Source organism: Cicer arietinum, chromosome 4 (assembly GCF_000331145.2).
Source record: "Cicer arietinum cultivar CDC Frontier isolate Library 1 chromosome 4, Cicar.CDCFrontier_v2.0, whole genome shotgun sequence".
Lineage (NCBI taxonomy): Eukaryota > Viridiplantae > Streptophyta > Magnoliopsida > Fabales > Fabaceae > Cicer > Cicer arietinum.
The window spans coordinates 24,895,587-24,914,268 of NC_021163.2; the positions used below are offsets into that span (position 1 = coordinate 24,895,587).

The 18,682-nt window shown below is 29.4% G+C and overlaps 3 protein-coding genes and 3 non-coding genes across 6 annotated transcripts in view; 2 read left to right on the plus strand and 4 right to left on the minus strand.

Annotated features, from left to right (window-relative positions):
* The window catches only part of LOC101497282 (beta-fructofuranosidase, insoluble isoenzyme 1-like), a 7,299-nt gene extending 510 nt beyond the window's left edge, over nucleotides 1-6,789 (plus strand). Inside the window, exons 2-7 of the mRNA XM_004515159.4 lie at nucleotides 4,292-4,300; nucleotides 4,474-5,336; nucleotides 5,518-5,676; nucleotides 5,914-6,152; nucleotides 6,243-6,336; nucleotides 6,426-6,789. Of these exons, the coding sequence (XP_004515216.1) occupies nucleotides 4,292-4,300; nucleotides 4,474-5,336; nucleotides 5,518-5,676; nucleotides 5,914-6,152; nucleotides 6,243-6,336; nucleotides 6,426-6,605 (1,544 nt within the window). The 3' untranslated portion in view covers nucleotides 6,606-6,789. The remainder of the gene's footprint in view (nucleotides 1-4,291; nucleotides 4,301-4,473; nucleotides 5,337-5,517; nucleotides 5,677-5,913; nucleotides 6,153-6,242; nucleotides 6,337-6,425) is intronic.
* A 644-nt stretch (nucleotides 6,790-7,433) lies between these two features.
* Nucleotides 7,434-8,995, minus strand: LOC101496952 (ubiquitin-ribosomal protein eL40 fusion protein). The gene is made up of 5 exons (XM_004515158.4): nucleotides 8,766-8,995; nucleotides 8,597-8,683; nucleotides 8,412-8,514; nucleotides 7,761-7,827; nucleotides 7,434-7,631 (listed from the first exon to the last, which is right to left on the minus strand). The coding sequence occupies exons 1-5, from the start codon at nucleotides 8,866-8,868 to the stop codon at nucleotides 7,605-7,607; spliced, it is 387 nt and encodes a 128-aa protein (XP_004515215.1). The 5' UTR covers nucleotides 8,869-8,995; the 3' UTR covers nucleotides 7,434-7,604.
* A 34-nt stretch (nucleotides 8,996-9,029) lies between these two features.
* TRNAL-UAG (transfer RNA leucine (anticodon UAG)) lies at nucleotides 9,030-9,109 on the minus strand. The gene has a single exon. It is a non-coding gene; the product is annotated as a tRNA-Leu (tRNA).
* A 3,178-nt stretch (nucleotides 9,110-12,287) lies between these two features.
* On the minus strand, nucleotides 12,288-12,367 carry TRNAL-UAG (transfer RNA leucine (anticodon UAG)). Its single transcript has one exon. It is a non-coding gene; the product is annotated as a tRNA-Leu (tRNA).
* A 1,668-nt stretch (nucleotides 12,368-14,035) lies between these two features.
* On the plus strand, nucleotides 14,036-18,432 carry LOC140920007 (uncharacterized). The gene is made up of 4 exons (XM_073367311.1): nucleotides 14,036-14,229; nucleotides 14,341-15,442; nucleotides 16,493-16,538; nucleotides 18,224-18,432. Exons 1-4 carry the CDS (start codon nucleotides 14,036-14,038, stop codon nucleotides 18,430-18,432), a joined length of 1,551 nt encoding a protein of 516 aa, XP_073223412.1.
* Nucleotides 15,719-15,798, minus strand: TRNAL-UAG (transfer RNA leucine (anticodon UAG)). The gene has a single exon. It is a non-coding gene; the product is annotated as a tRNA-Leu (tRNA).
* Nucleotides 18,433-18,682: the final 250 nt, after the last annotated feature.

Sequence of the window (18,682 nt, forward strand, 5' to 3'; positions counted from 1 at the left end):
AGGGAAAGAATTATAGAGAAAATGAGGAAAAATATATAAATATGTAAGACCTAATTCAACGTAGCGAATACCTAGATATCATGTTCGAAGTGATATCATGTACTAGATTCGAACTTAAAAATTTGCAATTGTGTGAGAACTTTTTCATCATTTTCATCTACGACTACGAAAAAAGTGATAAAAACTTTAAATCGATATGCATACACTTTGAAGGAGTAAAATTGACATTAAACTTTTTGATCAAAAACCATATTTAGTTAACAAGGGAATTGGACTCTAGTGATTTGACGTTGATGAGAAAATAATAACTAAAGTGTAATTAAAAATTATCAAACTATTCATAAAATTAATTATAAGTATTGTATAAAAGTCTCTTTTGAACTCCATTCAGTGTTTGTTTTGAATAAATTTGACGCAACATATAGAATTTAGTTGTGTTTTCTTTAGAATTTAGTGATGTGTTTCTTTTTAGGAAATATAGTGATGTGTTGTTATATTATTTAATAATAATAAAAATACATGAGTCACCGAATTATTCTTTATATTTCGATCAGTTTAATTAAACACTACAAATACAACGTGTAAGATGGATGTTTTTTTATAAACATAAACGCTTTTTGTATCTTATTTTTAATCATGTTGAGATTTATATTTTTCTAATAAACTCATTAATGGATGTGATATAATATAATATATTAATTAACTAACATATCTTTCTTAATATTTATTGGTTTATATTGAAAAGATTTGTAAATTATTTAATTTATATGGTAAAGTACATTAAATTAAACTTAAACAATATAGTTGATATTGTTAGGCATAAAGCAAGCTTACTTATTCAGAAACGCATGTTATATTGAATGAAAAAATATAGGTTAAATGAGCTTTAAATTATTTAATTATAGTAAAATGGTTTTCAAGTTTTCTTTAACAAGTTAATTTTTTTAGTTTGGAAATGTTTGTTATACTATTCATTTTAGTTTGAAATTCAGAGAGTCGTGAATATCAATAAATTTAAAAAATATTAACATATTTAGACCTAAAAAACTTGATTAAAAAAAAAGTTAACAAAGCAAATGTTTTTTAATTTAAACAACTAACTTGATAAAAATAAATAACTTAAAAAATCATTTATATAAAAATTTACGATGAGCCTTAAGTATATGTATATGTATGCCTTTTGTATGACTTTCTAATTGATTCCACAATTATGCATTGTGACTTCTACATGGCATCAAGATGGGACAATCTACCTAATATTTTAATGCTTCGTAGATTTTAGTATCTGGGAACCATCTGTGATGTTTTTCATGGAATAGTATTTTCTATGAATCTTTATGAGCAAAACTTAGACTAATACACATTTCAAATTTAATAATTTGTAGATATGATATTGGTGTTTCATACAATCAGGCGATATATATATATGCCAAAAATAAATTTAAGACTTGTCAAAAAAACATATAATTGAAGACTTAAATTAATTATTTTACTATTAGAAAAGATAAATTATCAATAAAAATTAAATGTAAAAAATATATTTAATCTTTAGTTTTAAATCATAACACTTATACAAAGTTAGATACAAATTGATAAATTAAACTTTCGTTAATAATAATTTTAAAATCTAATTTATATACATTTTTAATGTAAATAATTTTTATATTTTTAGTTAATCACAATTGTCAAATTATTTAAAAATGTTTAACTTTTTAATACTTGTAAAGTAACACATAATTAGTTGTGTTGTACTCACACTCTTAAAAATTTATTATACAAGAAAATTAAAATCATAACTTTATGTTTTTAATGATATTTATAATTAAAAAAAATGAAAAAGGTGACATTGATAAACGTATTTGATATTACACTCAATTAGTGCAGTATCACTTTTTTCTACCTTGTACATTTTTGTGCTAAAAATGGTGAGTAATTATGAAGAATCAAAGTACCAAACCCAAAGTCCAATTCCAAAATGCAATGTTATAGAAATAAGAGTGGCCCTTTTCATACCAAGTAACTGTCACTTCTTGTCTTTAGTCCCCTCGCGTCCACGTTGCCAATATTTGGTTTGGGGGATCATGGACCACTCACACATGGACTTATTTTGCATTAATATGGAAAATTACACCATATGCTTTATTTATGAATTCGACCAAATTTGCTTCACAAACATGTATTCATCACTTTTAGAATTATTCTTACATCAGTATTACCATTTACAAATAAAGAAACTGTTGAACAAACCTATCATAATTCGAAACATCATGGATGTATGTACAAATGTGCTCATTTTGGCCATTTCAGAGAACATGCCATGCCTTTTTATTTATTTTTTTCTCATAGAGAATTGTAACATAATAGAGTTCTGGTTTTCCATTTATTCATTCAAAATTTTACATTTTTTGCTTTGATCATTTCCCTACTCTTGTTTTTATAATTTTTTGAAAAATATTTCATTCTTAACAATGATATACTTTTTTTTTTATTAATTGTTTTTTTGTTTTTCAATTTTACTATTAATTCAAAAATTATATTTTTAATATTAAGATGAGTCAATGATTAAAAGTAAGGATAAATTGAAAAAAAAATGTTTATGTAATACTATACGGTGATTAAATTTTTAATTGCATTACTCAACTAATTTTATTTTATAATTGTTGATTAAATTTTTCCAAAAAAAAATAATAATTGTGTACTACTATTTAGTAACTTTTCTTGGGTTTGATAAAGTTAGGGGTCGAATTCATGTTTAAAAATTAATCTGGTTTAATGCACAATTCGTCCTAAGTCGGCTTTTGTTCACATGGAAACTAAGGAGTAGTTTACTTTAAGAAAAAATTTCTATTTTCATTTCTTAAAAAAAAAATATTGATTTTACTTGTTAGTAAGGAGATAAAAAAAACTCTTGAAAAAATGAAAATAGATGAAAAAAATTGTTTTCACTATTTTCTAAAATTCATCTTTATTAATTAACATTTCGTCTTATCTTTATAACAATAATTTACTTAAAAGACCTTCTTCAAATTAAAATGAACACATTTTAAAAAATAAAAATAAAAAATATTTTTATCCAATAAATAACCCTTAACAAGTACGACTTTAGTGAGCTAAGGGAAACTAAGACCGTCCTCAATAGAGTTTTATATTAAAAATACACCATCTTTCTTTAATTACTAACTCAATTTAATATTAAAAAATAAAAATTTCTTGTTGTCTAAATTGGGTAATTTTACGAGTAAAAAAATTGTGTAATTTTATGAGTGAAAAAATTAGGGAATTTTATCATCATTTAAAATAATTTGTAATTCTTAAATTATTTTTTCTAATTAGTACAAAATTATATAAAAAGTAGTACAAATAAATTTCATAATTTATAGTTTATTTAATTTGATATTTCAAAAATTAGATAATTTTTAATGACTAAATTATCATTGAATGAATTGATATAAAATTATTTGTGGAGTCTATTTAATAATTTTTTTTAGATGTTGAATCCGAAAGAATTGGTGGTTATTAAAGTGGATGACATTTTGAGTCGCTAGTTCAAACTTTTATAGTGGACTCAATGTTGTACCACATTCCCAAAAATATTTTTCACAAGAATTAACTTCGCCACTAAATTCTTTCATCCAATTCATATTAGTTAATACCCAAAACGTAGTATAGGCTTAATTATAATAATGAAATAAAAAATAAGTAAAATATCTTATGCTTTAAAATATTAATAATGTTTCTATTTTTTATACAAATTGATAAAATTTATCATCATCTTTAAATAAAGTTTAAAAAATTTATTATCAATTTTAAAAAAATTTATATATTAATCAAATTCATAACTAAAATCTTTAAATAAATTTCTATTTTCATCTCCAACATTAATTTTAAATTTATCAAATAAAAAACTCACATTTTAATATTAAGATTAGAGATTTGATTGGGAGAACAATAAAAAGAAAATAGTATTATAATTTGAAAATCAAATCTTAAAGTGTGAATTATTTATTTAATAAATTTAGTGTTTATCGTTGGACATGAACATATGGATTTTATTTGAGAGTGTACTTTTTTTCACTAATCCTTCACATTTTTTTCAGCATCTAATTCAATATCCTTGGCTAGCTTTTCCAAATGACATCCACGTATATTTATTTATGTGTTAACATTCATAATCATACAATTGCACAATGGTGCTAACTTTCTCTGTTTTCTGATTCCTCACTTGGTCCAATAATCGGTGGTATAATAAACATGCATGGATGATGAATCAATTTTAATCACCAACATCCAGATCCAAATGGTCAGCGAACTCTTCCCACCTTTGACTTTTCATAATTTTTCTTTTGCATTATCTTGTCATCTTTCAATTAATGACCAAATACAATACAATTTTTTTAACTTTTTTTTTGTTGTTAAAATTCATTTAACATTTGTTTCTTGTACCATGCATGCAATGCAATTCCAACAAAACAGGGCCCATGTACTACAAAGGAGTCTACCATCTATTCTACCAATACAATCCCAAAGGAGCTGTTTGGGGTAACATTGTATGGGGCCACTCAGTATCAAAGGATCTCATCAATTGGAAACAACTTCAACCCGCCCTATACCCATCCAAACCCTTTGACAAATACGGGTGTTGGTCTGGGTCGGCCACGATCCTCCCGGGTCAAGGACCTGTCATCCTCTACACGGGAGTTGTTGACAAGCGAAGCAATGAGGTCCAATGTCTTGCTATACCCGCAAATGCATCTGATCCGTTTCTCACAAAATGGGTTAAGCCTGACCGCTTAAATCCAATTGTGATTGCGGATCACAGCATGAACGGGTCAGTGTTTCGGGACCCAACCACGGCTTGGTTGGGCAAGGATGGACATTGGAGAATGCTTATTGGCGGCAAAAAGAAAGATAGCGGATTAGCCTATTTATATAGGAGTAAGGATTTTGTGAAATGGATTCGGGCCAAGCACCCGATCCATTCGGCTAAAACCACGGGCATGTGGGAATGTCCAGATTTTTATCCAGTTTCTTTAAATGGAAAAAATGGGTTAGATGCTTCTATGACAGGGAATAGTGTTAAGCATGTGCTAAAGAATAGCCTTGACATGACTCGATACGAATACTATACCATCGGAACGTATTTACAAAATAAGGATAAGTATATTCCAGATAACACTTCAGAGGATGGTTGGGGTGGCCTTAGATATGATTATGGCAACTTCTATGCTTCAAAATCATTCTTTGACCCAAGCAAGAATAGAAGGATCATATGGGGATGGGCAAATGAATCAGATTCTAAAGAAGATGATGTTAAGAAAGGATGGGCAGGAATTCAGGTAGTTTATGTGTGCTGAATTAAATTTATGTCGCTATTATAGTAGTTTAGTTTCATCTTCATTCCTAGTTATACTTGTTATCTCTTTTTTATTATAAGAGAAAAAGATCAATTTTTTACATGGGTTATATTTTGATTTATTGAATAGTCTATTTAAGGAATGTGTATATTAAACATTTCAGGCAATTCCAAGAACTGTGTGGCTTGATTCTGGTGGGAGACAGTTACGACAATGGCCCGTTGAAGAATTAAATACTCTGAGAGGGAAAAAAGTTGAGATAGGCAACCAAAAGCTTAAGAAAGGAGATTATGTTGAAGTAAAAGGGATTACCGCAGCTCAGGTCAGCTACTGAGTTTTTGGAATGATAAATATGAGTATGTATGTATATATATATTATTGTTGTGCTGAGATTGCGAATAGAGTCATCAACCTCGTTAGCTCACAACATCAACCACGAAATTAGTCTTATATCCTTTAATTTCTTAATTAAGTTGCTACTTAATTCAACCTTATGATAATTAGGCATGGTTTATAATTTAATCTATGTTCTCATGATTATATAATAAATATAATTTAGGCTGATGTGGAAGTTACATTATCATTCTCAAGCTTGGACAAGGCAGAGGAATTTGATCCTAGGTGGGTGAATGCAGAGGATCTCTGTGCACTAAAGGGTTCAAATGTTCAAGGTGGGGTTGGACCATTTGGACTTTTGACACTGGCTTCACAAAAACTTGAGGAGTATACTCCAGTGTTCTTTAGAATTTTCAAAGCTTCAAACAAACACGTGATTCTCATGTGCTCTGATGCAAGAAGGTTTGTTGTCAAAATAAATTTAGGTTATGTTATAAGGACTAATTCTTCCAATTAATTTACATGGTTTCTAACTAGTGTGCTTCTAAATAGTTCCTCTTCGAATATTGAATTGTACAAGCCATCATTTGCGGGCTTTGTAGATGTGGATTTGGCAAATAATATGAAACTTTCTCTTAGGAGTTTGGTATGTGCAAAACATATTTAATTACATTAATTAACTTTAAAGAGCTAGTTATAATACTTAATTTAATTAATGTTTGATTTTGATGGCAGATTGATCACTCTGTAGTGGAGAGTTTTGGAGCTGGAGGGAAAACAAACATATTGTCTAGGGTTTATCCAAAGCTAGCAGTGAAAGAAAAAGCTCATTTGTTTGTGTTCAATAATGGTAATGAGCAGATCACTGTGGAGAACTTAAAGGCATGGAGCATGAAATCAGCTCGTCGAAATTAACCAACTAGAAATCAATATAAAATGAACGAATAAATCTAAATAGTATTTCTTATCTTAATTTTATAGGAACAATGATCTGTTAACTTTTTAGCCTTTATTAATTAGTTTTATCTATGATGTTGCCACTTGAAGTGAATGATTCGATAATATAATATGATTTTAAACACGTGGATGTTACTTTAAACTAAGATTTCAAGTAATCATATCATCATTCCAAATCATTTAGTTTATTAGATTAATTTCAAGAGATAATTTGACTTTGCAGATGTAATGCTCATACTCTATCCGGTCACAATTAAAAAACAAAAATATCAACATCATACTAATCAAGAATTTTAGTTAACTACAATTAATTTCTAATGTAATTGAAAAAATAATTGTATTCTCTAATTTACTCGTTGTAAAAATTTGTAACATGAGAATAAAATAGTCACCAAAAATAAAATCTATATTAAGAGATATTTTAGAAATGCCTATATTATTAGTATTAAATAAGGTAAAAAGTAATTAAGTTTGCTTATAATTGTGACTAGAGTACATCAACTACATTAACTTAAATGACTAATGCCACATTTAAAAGAATGTAATGCCAAGTATTTCATGTCATGCAATGTGCATGGTAGTGAGCAGGATCAATTTCCTGAATAATGATGAGGTTTGCTAATTATCATTATAATCAATAACATAATAACAAGATTTATGGTTAAGTTTAATTAAATATCAAAGCAACAGCAACATGAAACAGGAAAGTAAATAACTTTTTAACAAAAACTGTTGCTAGTGTATTAGTATAAGAAAAGAAGAAATTAATCTTCAAAAACTTATAACTGAAACATGAAAGAGATCAAAATGTCATAAAAGTATATAAGTTGAATACCACATAAATAAATCCAAAATCATCAAACATTGACAAACACCATACTAAGCACATTATCATCTATTAATCAAACAATTGTCTGTCAGCTCACCACAAACGACGCACAGCATCAGAGCCATAATTTACTTAATCTTTTTCTTTGGCCTCAACTGCAAGAGAAGGTAAACAATATTACTTTCCAGTGATGCATAGTTTTATTTCACTTGCAAACCAAACCACTTAATCCCAATAATAACACCACAGTACTAAAAAAACTATAAAGTGGAAAACAACCAGACCTGATTACTGTGACCACATTTCTTTTTCCGGCAGTTTACAGCCCTTGGATGCAGACGAGCATAGCATCTAACAAACCAAAAAATGTGAAAAATCATAAATCCCAACAAAAATATCACAGGTCACCGCTACAAAAGTAGACATAAATAAACTGTGATTAAGTCGGTTGAATAATTCAGTAGGTCTCTGAATTAGGTTGAATAACCCTAAACCTTAAACCTTAAACTTATACATGATAACCCTAAACTCTAAACCTTAAACCTAGTATTTGGGAATTTGTAAACTGGTCCCTGAACTAACAAATTGTACTAATAATCCTCAGCTTGTCATAAAAATTAATTTAGTTAGATTACTGAACTGAAAATTTATTAATCAGGCTTCTGTCAAAAAAATTTATTAATCAGGCTGAACTTTTAAAAAAAATTTAAGTAGGACCTGAACTTAAAAATCATGTACTAAATATATTTAATAGGCCCTTATACTGATGGATCCAATTACAAAATATTTAAAAGTTAAGGAACACAATTGGGACTTAATTAAAAATCTTTACATAGTTTGTCCAGAGTAATTAAACCTTGAAATTACTGATTTCACAACAAAAAATTATTTTAAAAAATGGAGGAAAAAAAAGTGCAAGTTAGAAATTTACATACTTGCGGCAAATGGTTTTGTCTTGATTGTATTTGCGAGCCAAAGCCATCAAAGAAGGCTCAATAATACCTCCACGAAGCCTGAGGACGAGATGCAGTGTAGATTCTACAAAATTATTAAATCCAATTAATCAAAATTATACTAAAATTAAATAAAAAATGAATATTAAGGTGAAATTGTAAATTACCCTTTTGAATGTTATAATCAGCTAGGGTTCTTCCATCTTCAAGCTGTTTCCCGGCGAATATCAAACGCTGTTGATCGGGTGGGATGCCTGAGTAAGAAATTTAGTATCATAGTTAATATTGCATGGAAATTGAAAATGAAATAGAGTGAATTTTATTAAGAATTTGAACCTTCTTTGTCTTGAATTTTGGCTTTGACATTGTCGATGGTGTCGCTACTCTCGACTTCGAGGGTTATCGTTTTTCCAGTTAGGGTTTTCACGAATATCTGCATCTCTGCTAATGCAAAAAAAATAAAAAATCAACTGAAATTGTGAAAAGTGAATCAGAAAAATGAATTGGTTTTTTATACACTTCGTTTTTGCTAGGGTTTAATGGATTTGTTACCCAGCCCAATTAACGTTGAATGAAGGAAAACAAAAATAAAAATAAAAATGACAGCTGTGGGATTTGAACCCACGCCCTTTCGGACCAGAGCCTAAATCTGGCGCCTTAGACCACTCGGCCAAACTATCTTCATGTTATATCTTTTCAATTGTTGTTATCTGTATTATCATGTTTAATACCTGAATGAAATGATTACACATTATTATTATTATTATTGTTATAATTATTTTATCTTAGATGACACATTAATTTATCAGACTAAAAAAGTTGCGCTAATAAGTAATATCATAAAGCGGTGTGCTTTAAATCTCCGTGAACAATCTTACATAAGTTAGACTAGTCTTTGGAGTTAAATCCTCCCTCTACATTATGGTCTTAATAAATTATTCATCTTTGATGAAATTCGCCTATGCCATACTTTAAAAGAATAATGAAAATATTTGCTTGTTACTTTATAATAAGTTCATTTTTGATAAAATAAATTATTTAAATAATTAATTGTGTGAGTAAATAATAAAGTGATGTATACCATGTTAAAATTATGTTTATATTTAAATTATTTTAACAATAAATTAAACAATTATAATTATAAGTATGGTTGATTGAGTAATAAGAAATTTGGATACCTCGTATACGTGGTCAGTCATTCTATATCTTACTCTTATTTTTAGATAAAAGTTTGGTTGAAAAACAATTTTTTTTTTTTTTTGTATTTCCAGTAAATTTTCTGATGAGACTAATGACTATTAAATTGCAGTAAATACTCTATCATAGTTATTACAATGATTCAAGTTACATTGTGATGCGCAAGATTTACTATAAATCTCTGAAAAGGCATGTGATCTGCTAAATGTCACCTCCTCTCAAGGCATTAATAATTTAATCGTAGGAAATAAAATACTCCTTCCGTCGTTAATTAATTATTATAAGCATTTTATATAAAAAAAAATTAAATGTGAACTGTTTTCAAATTACTAGATTTAATTATTATATTGCTTCAAACATATTCTTTATTAATATTATTGATTTATTTTAGAAAATAATAGTCAAAGTTAAACACATTTATATATAAAGAGTATATTATGATAATCAACATAAAATATCAACATATTAAATTCACTATTATTCTTTTCAATCAGCGTGCAGCAGATGATCACTCTCATTTTCAGCTGTCTATTTTTTTATTACACTAACATGTGTGTTTATTATCCGTTTCTTTATATAGTTTTATTCACGATTTATAAGTTATTTATATATTATATATGTTTTAATTTATACAGTTAGTAATAACGCGGTAGAATTTGTGGTATAAATAAATATAGAAAAATAAGAGAAAAGAAAGTATACTTTTGAGAAAAAATCAAACAACTTTTTTAAGAAAAAATAAAGGAGTTGGGAGATAAAAAAATTGAGAAGAGTAATTTAGAGGGAAAAGAAAGTAGACTACACAAAACTAAATATCCTTTATATGTGTAGATATATGTAAAAGAAAACTAAAAATTCAATTACAAAAACGGACATAAGGAGTATAACATAGCACAAATCAAGACTATGACAAATGACAATAGAGTGATTTGAATTAAAAAATAACAGTTTTTAAGTATTAGTTCAACTAACAGAATGTCATATTATTAAGTTAGACATTATATTTCGAGTTTGAATTTGGAACTTCACAATTGTATATAAATTCTCAATGATATAAGACATGTGTTCACATTATATGTGAAGTCATCCTCTAAATAAGAAGATGAATCACATATAAAATGACAGAACGAGTGCTTATAGTCAAAGCATTTGATCATCAAAAGACATGAAGAGAATATTCAAAATTGATCAAGCAAGCATTTGTAAAAAATTGACAGTGATCAAGCATATGAATAAAACAATGAAGATCAACCATTCCTCTGACTCAACAATCTTTAGAGAATTGTTAAGCTCAAGATTCTTCTATTGCAACGCCCAGCCAAATATTTTTGTTGTTTCAACGAGAAGATCAAACAAGAAGAATCAACAAGACATCAATATAGATCGAAATAAGATGTCTCGTCCTATGAAAGGTACAATGTATTCTAAAACTTACACAATAAAAAAGTGTGAAGTTAAACAACTACATATACAAAAGTAGCAACCTCTAAACATCTCCAAAGACTGTTTTTCTCGACGAATATATTTTTAAGAGTTATAAAAATAATTTTCTTCAAACTGAAGAAGCTGACAATGTTGTCCAAAACGAATATGTTATCCAAAATATAACATTGTTCATATTGACAATAGCCAAACATATGTTTCCACTATGACTATTATGTCAATATAGAAAAGATCTAAGACTATCTTCATAAATTTAATATCTTAGGACAAGTCTAAAAGATCAAAACAAAGAAAGAAAAAGACATGTTCGTATTTGAATGAATATATATAAAAAAAGTCATGAACATGATATCCAAATTGTAATATGTTCTCTTATGAGAGTCATTAGAAATCTCTATAAATTAATCGAGTACAATCATAATTAGTTATGAATGACCTATAATACTTGAATTGATATAGGATTTAAACTATAATAAGCTCTCAACGAGAATTAGAATCCTTGAAGATAATTTGTGTCAATTTAGACACAAACTTGTAATCTTTTTGTAAATTCACCCAAGAGTGGCTACCACAAAGGTCTTTCCAAAGATTAGAATCCTAGGATATAAGTATATTCATTTGATTCTTCAACATCACAAAGGTCTTTTCATAAATTTTTGAGAAAACTAAAAGGTTTCTAGTGGTAGCCTAAAGAGATAGTCAAAAAAGTACTTAACTTGGAGAGGTACTATAAAAATTCTACTTAAGAGACAAGTGAAGCCAAACTTCTTACGAAATCGAGATGCTATACTTTTGGTTGAATGTTGAAACATTATAATATAGAGGTGCTTGAAGAGGCTTGATAATACTCAATGTCTGGAGAAACAAGTAAACAATACTTAGCTTGGAGAAGCTTGCAGAATACTCAAAGCATAGAGAAGTTGAGTTAATGATACTCTAATGGATTAAATCTATTATTATACTAAGACACAATATCTCTATAAAAAAAAAAAACTAGATGTAGCAACAATTGTTGCAAATTAATATAAAATATTTGTGTGTGTTTTCTTATCTTTTTACTTTAGTATTTAAAATCTTTATGTCTTATGTTTTGTATTATTTGTTTAATAAAAAACTAATAGATAAAAAAAAAAAATGGAGGTGACAAGGTGAGGAATTAGGTAATAAAAGAAAGAAGATGAATAAGAAATGGAAAAAAACGGGTGACGTAGAAAAAAATGACAGCTGTGGGATTTTAACCCACGCCCTTTCGGACCAGAGCCTAAATCTGGCGCCTTAGACCACTCGGCCAAACTGTCTTCATGTTATGTTTTCCCGTTACGGTTTTCACTACATCTCTGCTACTACAAAAAACAAAAAATTCCACTGAAATTGTGAAAAGTGAATCAGAAAAATGAATTGGTTTTTGAAAAATTTATCCTCTACCCCAAAAAAATTTCAAAATGCCACATTCAAATTTCAAAATTTTAAAAATATCTTCAAATGTTTTTTTTTACTATTTCATATAATTTAAAGTTTTTTTTTACTCTTTTCTCTTTCTAAGAGCCGTAACAAAGTTTTCCGGTAAATTTCAGTTTTTCGGTAACTTCCAGAATACTTTTAATAAAATTTCTGGTACACAATATATTTCCGGAAAACTTTATTTTAAGTTTTCTGGTACAGAAGATATATTTCGGAAAACTTAAAACAAAATTTTTCGTATAGAAGAGAAAAATTGTGTACCGGAAAGCTTAATTGACAAGTTCTTCGGTACAGAATTGGCTTCCGGAATTATACAAGCGCATAACTATTTTTTAAAATTTATTTTTTTAATTTTTTTGAATTTTATTAATTTTTTTAAAATGTTAACAGATATAGATAAACTGATACTATTAATGGATAAAACATGCGCCGATACTACAAATATTTTTTACACAGATCAGGTATGAATAAATATAATTAATATTATAAAAATATATTATTGTGATTAATTATAATTTATTTTATTTCAGATATTTGATATAAGGGACGCTGTTGTGAATTGGGCAAAAGAAATCGGTATAAAAAATAAAGTTATTGTTATTATCAGAAGATCAGATATAGAGATGGGAGAGAAAGGAATGAGAAATAAATTAATATTAGATTGTGACAAAGGAGGAAAGTACAAGTGTGTTGCTAGTTCAACTCGAAGTTCAACAACAAAGTGTGATTGTCCTTTCAAGCTTAGATCAAAACTATTAAAAGATGGTTCAGGATGGATAGTTAAAGTAATTTGTGGAATTCACAACCATGAATTACTTGACACTTTGGAGGGGCATGCATATGTTGGGCGCTTAAATGAAGAAGATAGAAAGCATGTTCATGAATTAACAAAATATAATGTTGCACCGAGACACATATTACTCTCATTGCAAGACCGAGATAAGAGTAATGTTACTAAGATCTCACAAATATATAAACAGAGAAGTATGACTGGATTGCACGTGAGAGGTAATAGAACAGAGATGCAACATTTATTCAAGTTAATTAAAGATGCAAAATATGTGTGTTGGAATAAAAAGCGTGAAGACTCCGATGTTATGAGAGATATTTTTTGGACGCATCCAGATTCAGTGAAGTTGTTGAATTTGTTTCCGATTATGTTGGTTATGGACAATACCTACAAAACCAATAAAAACAAAATGCCATTACTTGAAAGTGTTGGTATGACATCAACATAGAAGACATTTGGAGTTAGATTTGCTTATTTGGAATGTGAGCGGGAAGAAAACTTTTGTTGGGCATTAGAGAGACTAAGAGATTTGTTTGTTACACAAAATAAATTCCCTCAAGTAATTGTGACAGACAGAGATCTTGCGTTAATGAATGCAGTTGGCATTGTGTTTCCACATGCTGTTAATTTACTTTGTCGATTTCATATCGAAAAAAATGTTGGAGCAAAATGCAAGCAATATGTCTTAAAGGATAGACAAGAGTCAATATTGAATATGTGGAAAGACATTATGTATTGTAGTAATGAAAAAGAGTATATGATGCGCTTGCATATGTTTGAACAATCATGTGTTGATACTAAAGTGTTTGTTGATTATGTCAAAGAAACTTGGTTGACTCCACATAAGGAAAGATTTGTTGAAGCATGGACAAATAAAGTGATGCATTTGGGGAACACAACGACTAACAGGTATTTAATATAATTTTATTATATATTGTTGAATTTTATTATATATTGCTGAATTGTATTATATTATAATTTTATTATATTTTCTAATGTATCTGTAAAAAAAATTTACAGGGTTGAGTCAGCTCACTGGAAACTGAAGTTAATGTTAGAAAATAGCATGGGTGATTTGTGTAAATGTTGGGAGGCTATGAACAACATGATAAGGTTACAACATAAAAGAATCAGAGCCTCGTTTCAAAAAAGTTTTTATGATGAAGAGCATGAGCACAGAAATCCATTTTATCAGAGATTGAATACATTTGTATCAACAGAAGCTCAAAGACGTATTGCTGAAGAATACGACAAAGTTGAGTGGGTGGGTACTGACAAATCTATATGTGGGTGTTCTCTGAGAAGGACATACGGATTACCTTGTGCTTGTGAATTGGGACAATATAAATTAATGGGTGAACCAATTCCTCTAGATTCTGTGCATATTCAATGGAGAAAATTAAGCATGGAATGTGAACTCACTCAAGACACAGAAGATGGATCAGAGTTGGATATGTCTACTGAGATGAATGCCTTATGGAAACGCTTTCGATCACTTGATGTTATTGGGAAACGAGTGTTGAAGAGTAAAGTGCGTGAACTTGCTTTTCCAAGTACAAGTTCAATATGTCCACCACCTGAAAAAGTCAAAACCAAAGGAAGAGTGAAGAAGAGTAAGGGTATGAAGCCAGATGGATATGATGTATATCGAGACCCTTCTTACTTTGAGCATGTTAATGCAACATATGGTGAAGATATTGGTTCCCAACCCTCTCAATCAAAGAAGAGACAAGCCTCTCAATCAAAGAAACACCCCTCTCAGTCATCTCATTCTTCAAAAAATTTGTTATTGACACAATTTCCTGATATTATTCAGCCATACATTGATGACATATTTGACGTGGCAGCTGATGGAAATTGTGGTTTTCGCGCTATTGCATTATTGCTTGGTTTCGGTGAAGAGTGTTGGTCTTTGGTCCGCAAGAGATTGGATCAAGAGATTGTTTCTCATGTAACTCCATATGATAGATTGTTCACAGGACGCATTAAAGAAGTAAGAGATTCGTTGATGATATCCGGCTTAGGTGTTCAACCCATGGATAAATGGTTGTCTGAAAGAAGTTCTGTACCGGAGAACTTCAAACAAGTTTTTCCTGATTGTATCTTGTGCACCGGAAAACTTGTATTCAAGTTCCCCGAAAATTTAGAAGAAAAAACAAAAAAACCTCTCTCTTGAGTTCCGAATATCTTGAAATGAGAAATGGTAAATTTTTTTAACTTTTATTATTTAAATGAAGGCAAAAACGTCATTTCATTTCTAATTTGAGGGTATAGATATAATTAAGGGGGTATGGGGTAAATTTTTTTTAAGTTTGTTATACAATTAGTTTTTGCTAGGGTTTATAATGGATTTGTGACCCAGCCCAGTTAACGTCGAATCAGAGAAAACAAATAAAAATGACAACTGTGGGATTTGAACCCACGTCCTTTCGGACCAGAGCCTAAATCTGGCGCCTTAGACCACTCGGCCAAACTGTCTTCATGTTATGTTTTCCTGTTACGGTTTTCACTATATCTCTGCTACTGCAAAAAACAAAAAATTCCACTGAAATTGTGAAAAGTGAATCAGAAAAATGAATTGGTTTTTGAAAAATTTATCCTCTACCCCAAAAAAATTTCAAAATGCCACATTCAAATTTCAAAATTTTAAAAATATCTTCAAATGTTTTTTTTTTACTATTTCATATAATTTAAAGTTTTTTTTTACTCTTTTCTCTTTCTAAGAGCCGTAACAAAGTTTTCCGGTAAATTTCAGTTTTTCGGTAACTTCCAGAATACTTTTAATAAAATTTCTGGTACACAATATATTTCCGGAAAACTTTATTTTAAGTTTTCTGGTACAAAAGATATATTTCGGAAAACTTAAAACAAAATTTTTTGTATAGAAGAGAAAAATTGTGTACCGGAAAGCTTAATTGACAAGTTCTTCGGTACAGAATTGGCTTCCGGAATTATACAAGTGCATAACTATTTTTTAAAATTTATTTTTTTAATTTTTTTGAATTTTATTAATTTTTTTAAAATGTTAACAGATATAGATAAATTGATACTATTAATGGATAAAACATGCGCCGATACTACAAATATTTTTTACACAGATCAGGTATGAATAAATATAATTAATATTATAAAAATATATTATTGTGATTAATTATAATTTATTTTATTTCAGATATTTGATATAAGGGACGCTGTTGTGAATTGGGCAAAAGAAATCGGTATAAAAAATAAAGTTATTGTTATTATCAGAAGATCAGATATAGAGACGGGAGAGAAAGGAAAGAGAAATAAATTAATATTAGATTGTGAGAAAGAAGGAAAGTACAAGTGTGTTGCTAGTTCAACTCGAAGTTCAACAACAAAGTGTGATTGTCCTTTCAAGCTTAGATCAAAACTATTAAAAGATGGTTCAGGATGGATAGTTAAAGTAATTTGTGGAATTCACAACCATGAATTACTTGACACTTTGGAGGGGCATGCATATGTTGGATGCTTAGATGAAGAAGAAAGAAAGCATGTTCATGACTTAACAAAATATAATGTTGCACTGAGACACATGTTACTCTCATTGCAAGACCGAGATAAGTGTAATGTTACTGAGATCTCACAAATATATAAACAGAGGAGTATGACTGGATTGCACGTGAGAGGTAATAGAACAGAGATGCAACATTTATTCAAGTTAATTAAAGATGCAAAATATGTGTGTTGGAATAAAAAGCGTGAAGACTCCGATGTTATGAGAGATATTTTTTGGGCGCATTCAGATTCAGTGAAGTTGTTGAATTTGTTTTCGATTATGTTGGTTGTGGACAATACCTACAAAACCAATAAAAACAAAATGCCATTACTTGAAAGTGTTGGTATGACATTAGCATAGAAGACATTTGGAGTTAGATTTGCTTATTTGGAATGTGAGCGGGAAGAAAACTTTTGTTGGGCATTAGAGAGACTAAGAGATTTGTTTGTTACACAAAATAAATTTCCTCAAGTAATTGTGACAGACAGAGATCTTGCGTTAATGAATGCAGTTGGTATTGTATTTCCACATGCTGTTAATTTACTTTGTCCATTTTATATCGACAAAAATATTGGAGCAAAATTCAAGCAATATATCTTAAAGGATAGACAAGAGTCGGTATTGATTATGTGGAAAGACATTATGTATTGTAGTGATGAAAAAGAGTATATCATGCACTTGCACATGTTTGAGCAATCATGTGTTGGTACTAAAGTATTTGTTGATTATGTGAAAAAAACTTGGTTGACTCCACAAAAGAAAAGATTTGTTGAAGCATGGACAAATAAAGTGATGCATTTGGGGAACACAACGACTAACAGGTATGTAATGTAATTTTATCATATATTGTTGAATTTTATTATATTTTCTAATGAGTCTGTAAAATTTTATTATAGGGTTGAGTCAGCTCACTGGAAACTGAAGTTAATGTTGGAAAACAACATTGGTGATATGTGTAAATGTTGGGAGGCTATGAACAACATGATAAGGTTGCAACACAAAAAAATCAGGGCCTCGTTTCAAAAAACTTTTTATGATGAAGAGCATGAGCAAGAAATCCATTTTATCATAGATTGAATACATATGTATCAAGAGAAACTCAAAGACGTATTACTGAAGAATACGACAAAGTTGAGTGGGTGGGTACTGACAAATCTGTATGTGGGTGCTCTCTCATAAGGACATACAGGTTACCTTGTGCTTGTGAATTGGGACAATATAAATTGATGGGTGAACCAATTCCTCTAGATTCTATGCATATTCAATGAAGAAAATTAAGGATGGAATGTGAACTCACCCAAGACATAGAAGATGAATTAGAGTTGGATATGTCTACTAAGATGAATGTCTTATAGAAACACTTTCGAGCACTTGATGTTATAGGGAAACGAGCGTTGAAGAGTAAAGTGCGTGAACTTGCTTTTCTAAGTACAAGTTCAATGTGTCCACCACCTAAAAAAGTAAAAACCAAAGGACGAGTGAAGAAAAGTAAGGGTAAGAAGTCGAATGAATATGATGTATATCGAGACCCTTATTACTTTGAGCATGTTAATGCAACATATTGTGAAGATCTTGGTTCTCAATCATCTTAGTCATCAAAGAAGAGACAAGCCTCTCAATCAAAGAAACAACCCTCTCAGTCATCTCAATCATCAAAGCATTTGTTCTAGAGACAATTTTCTGATGTTATTCAGCCATACATTGATGACATATTTGATGTAGCATTGGATGAAAATTGTGGTTTTCGTGCTATTGCATTATTGTTTGGACATAGTGAAGAGTGTTGGTCTTTGGTCTGCAATAGTTTGGACCAGGAGATTGCTTCTCATATAACTCCATATG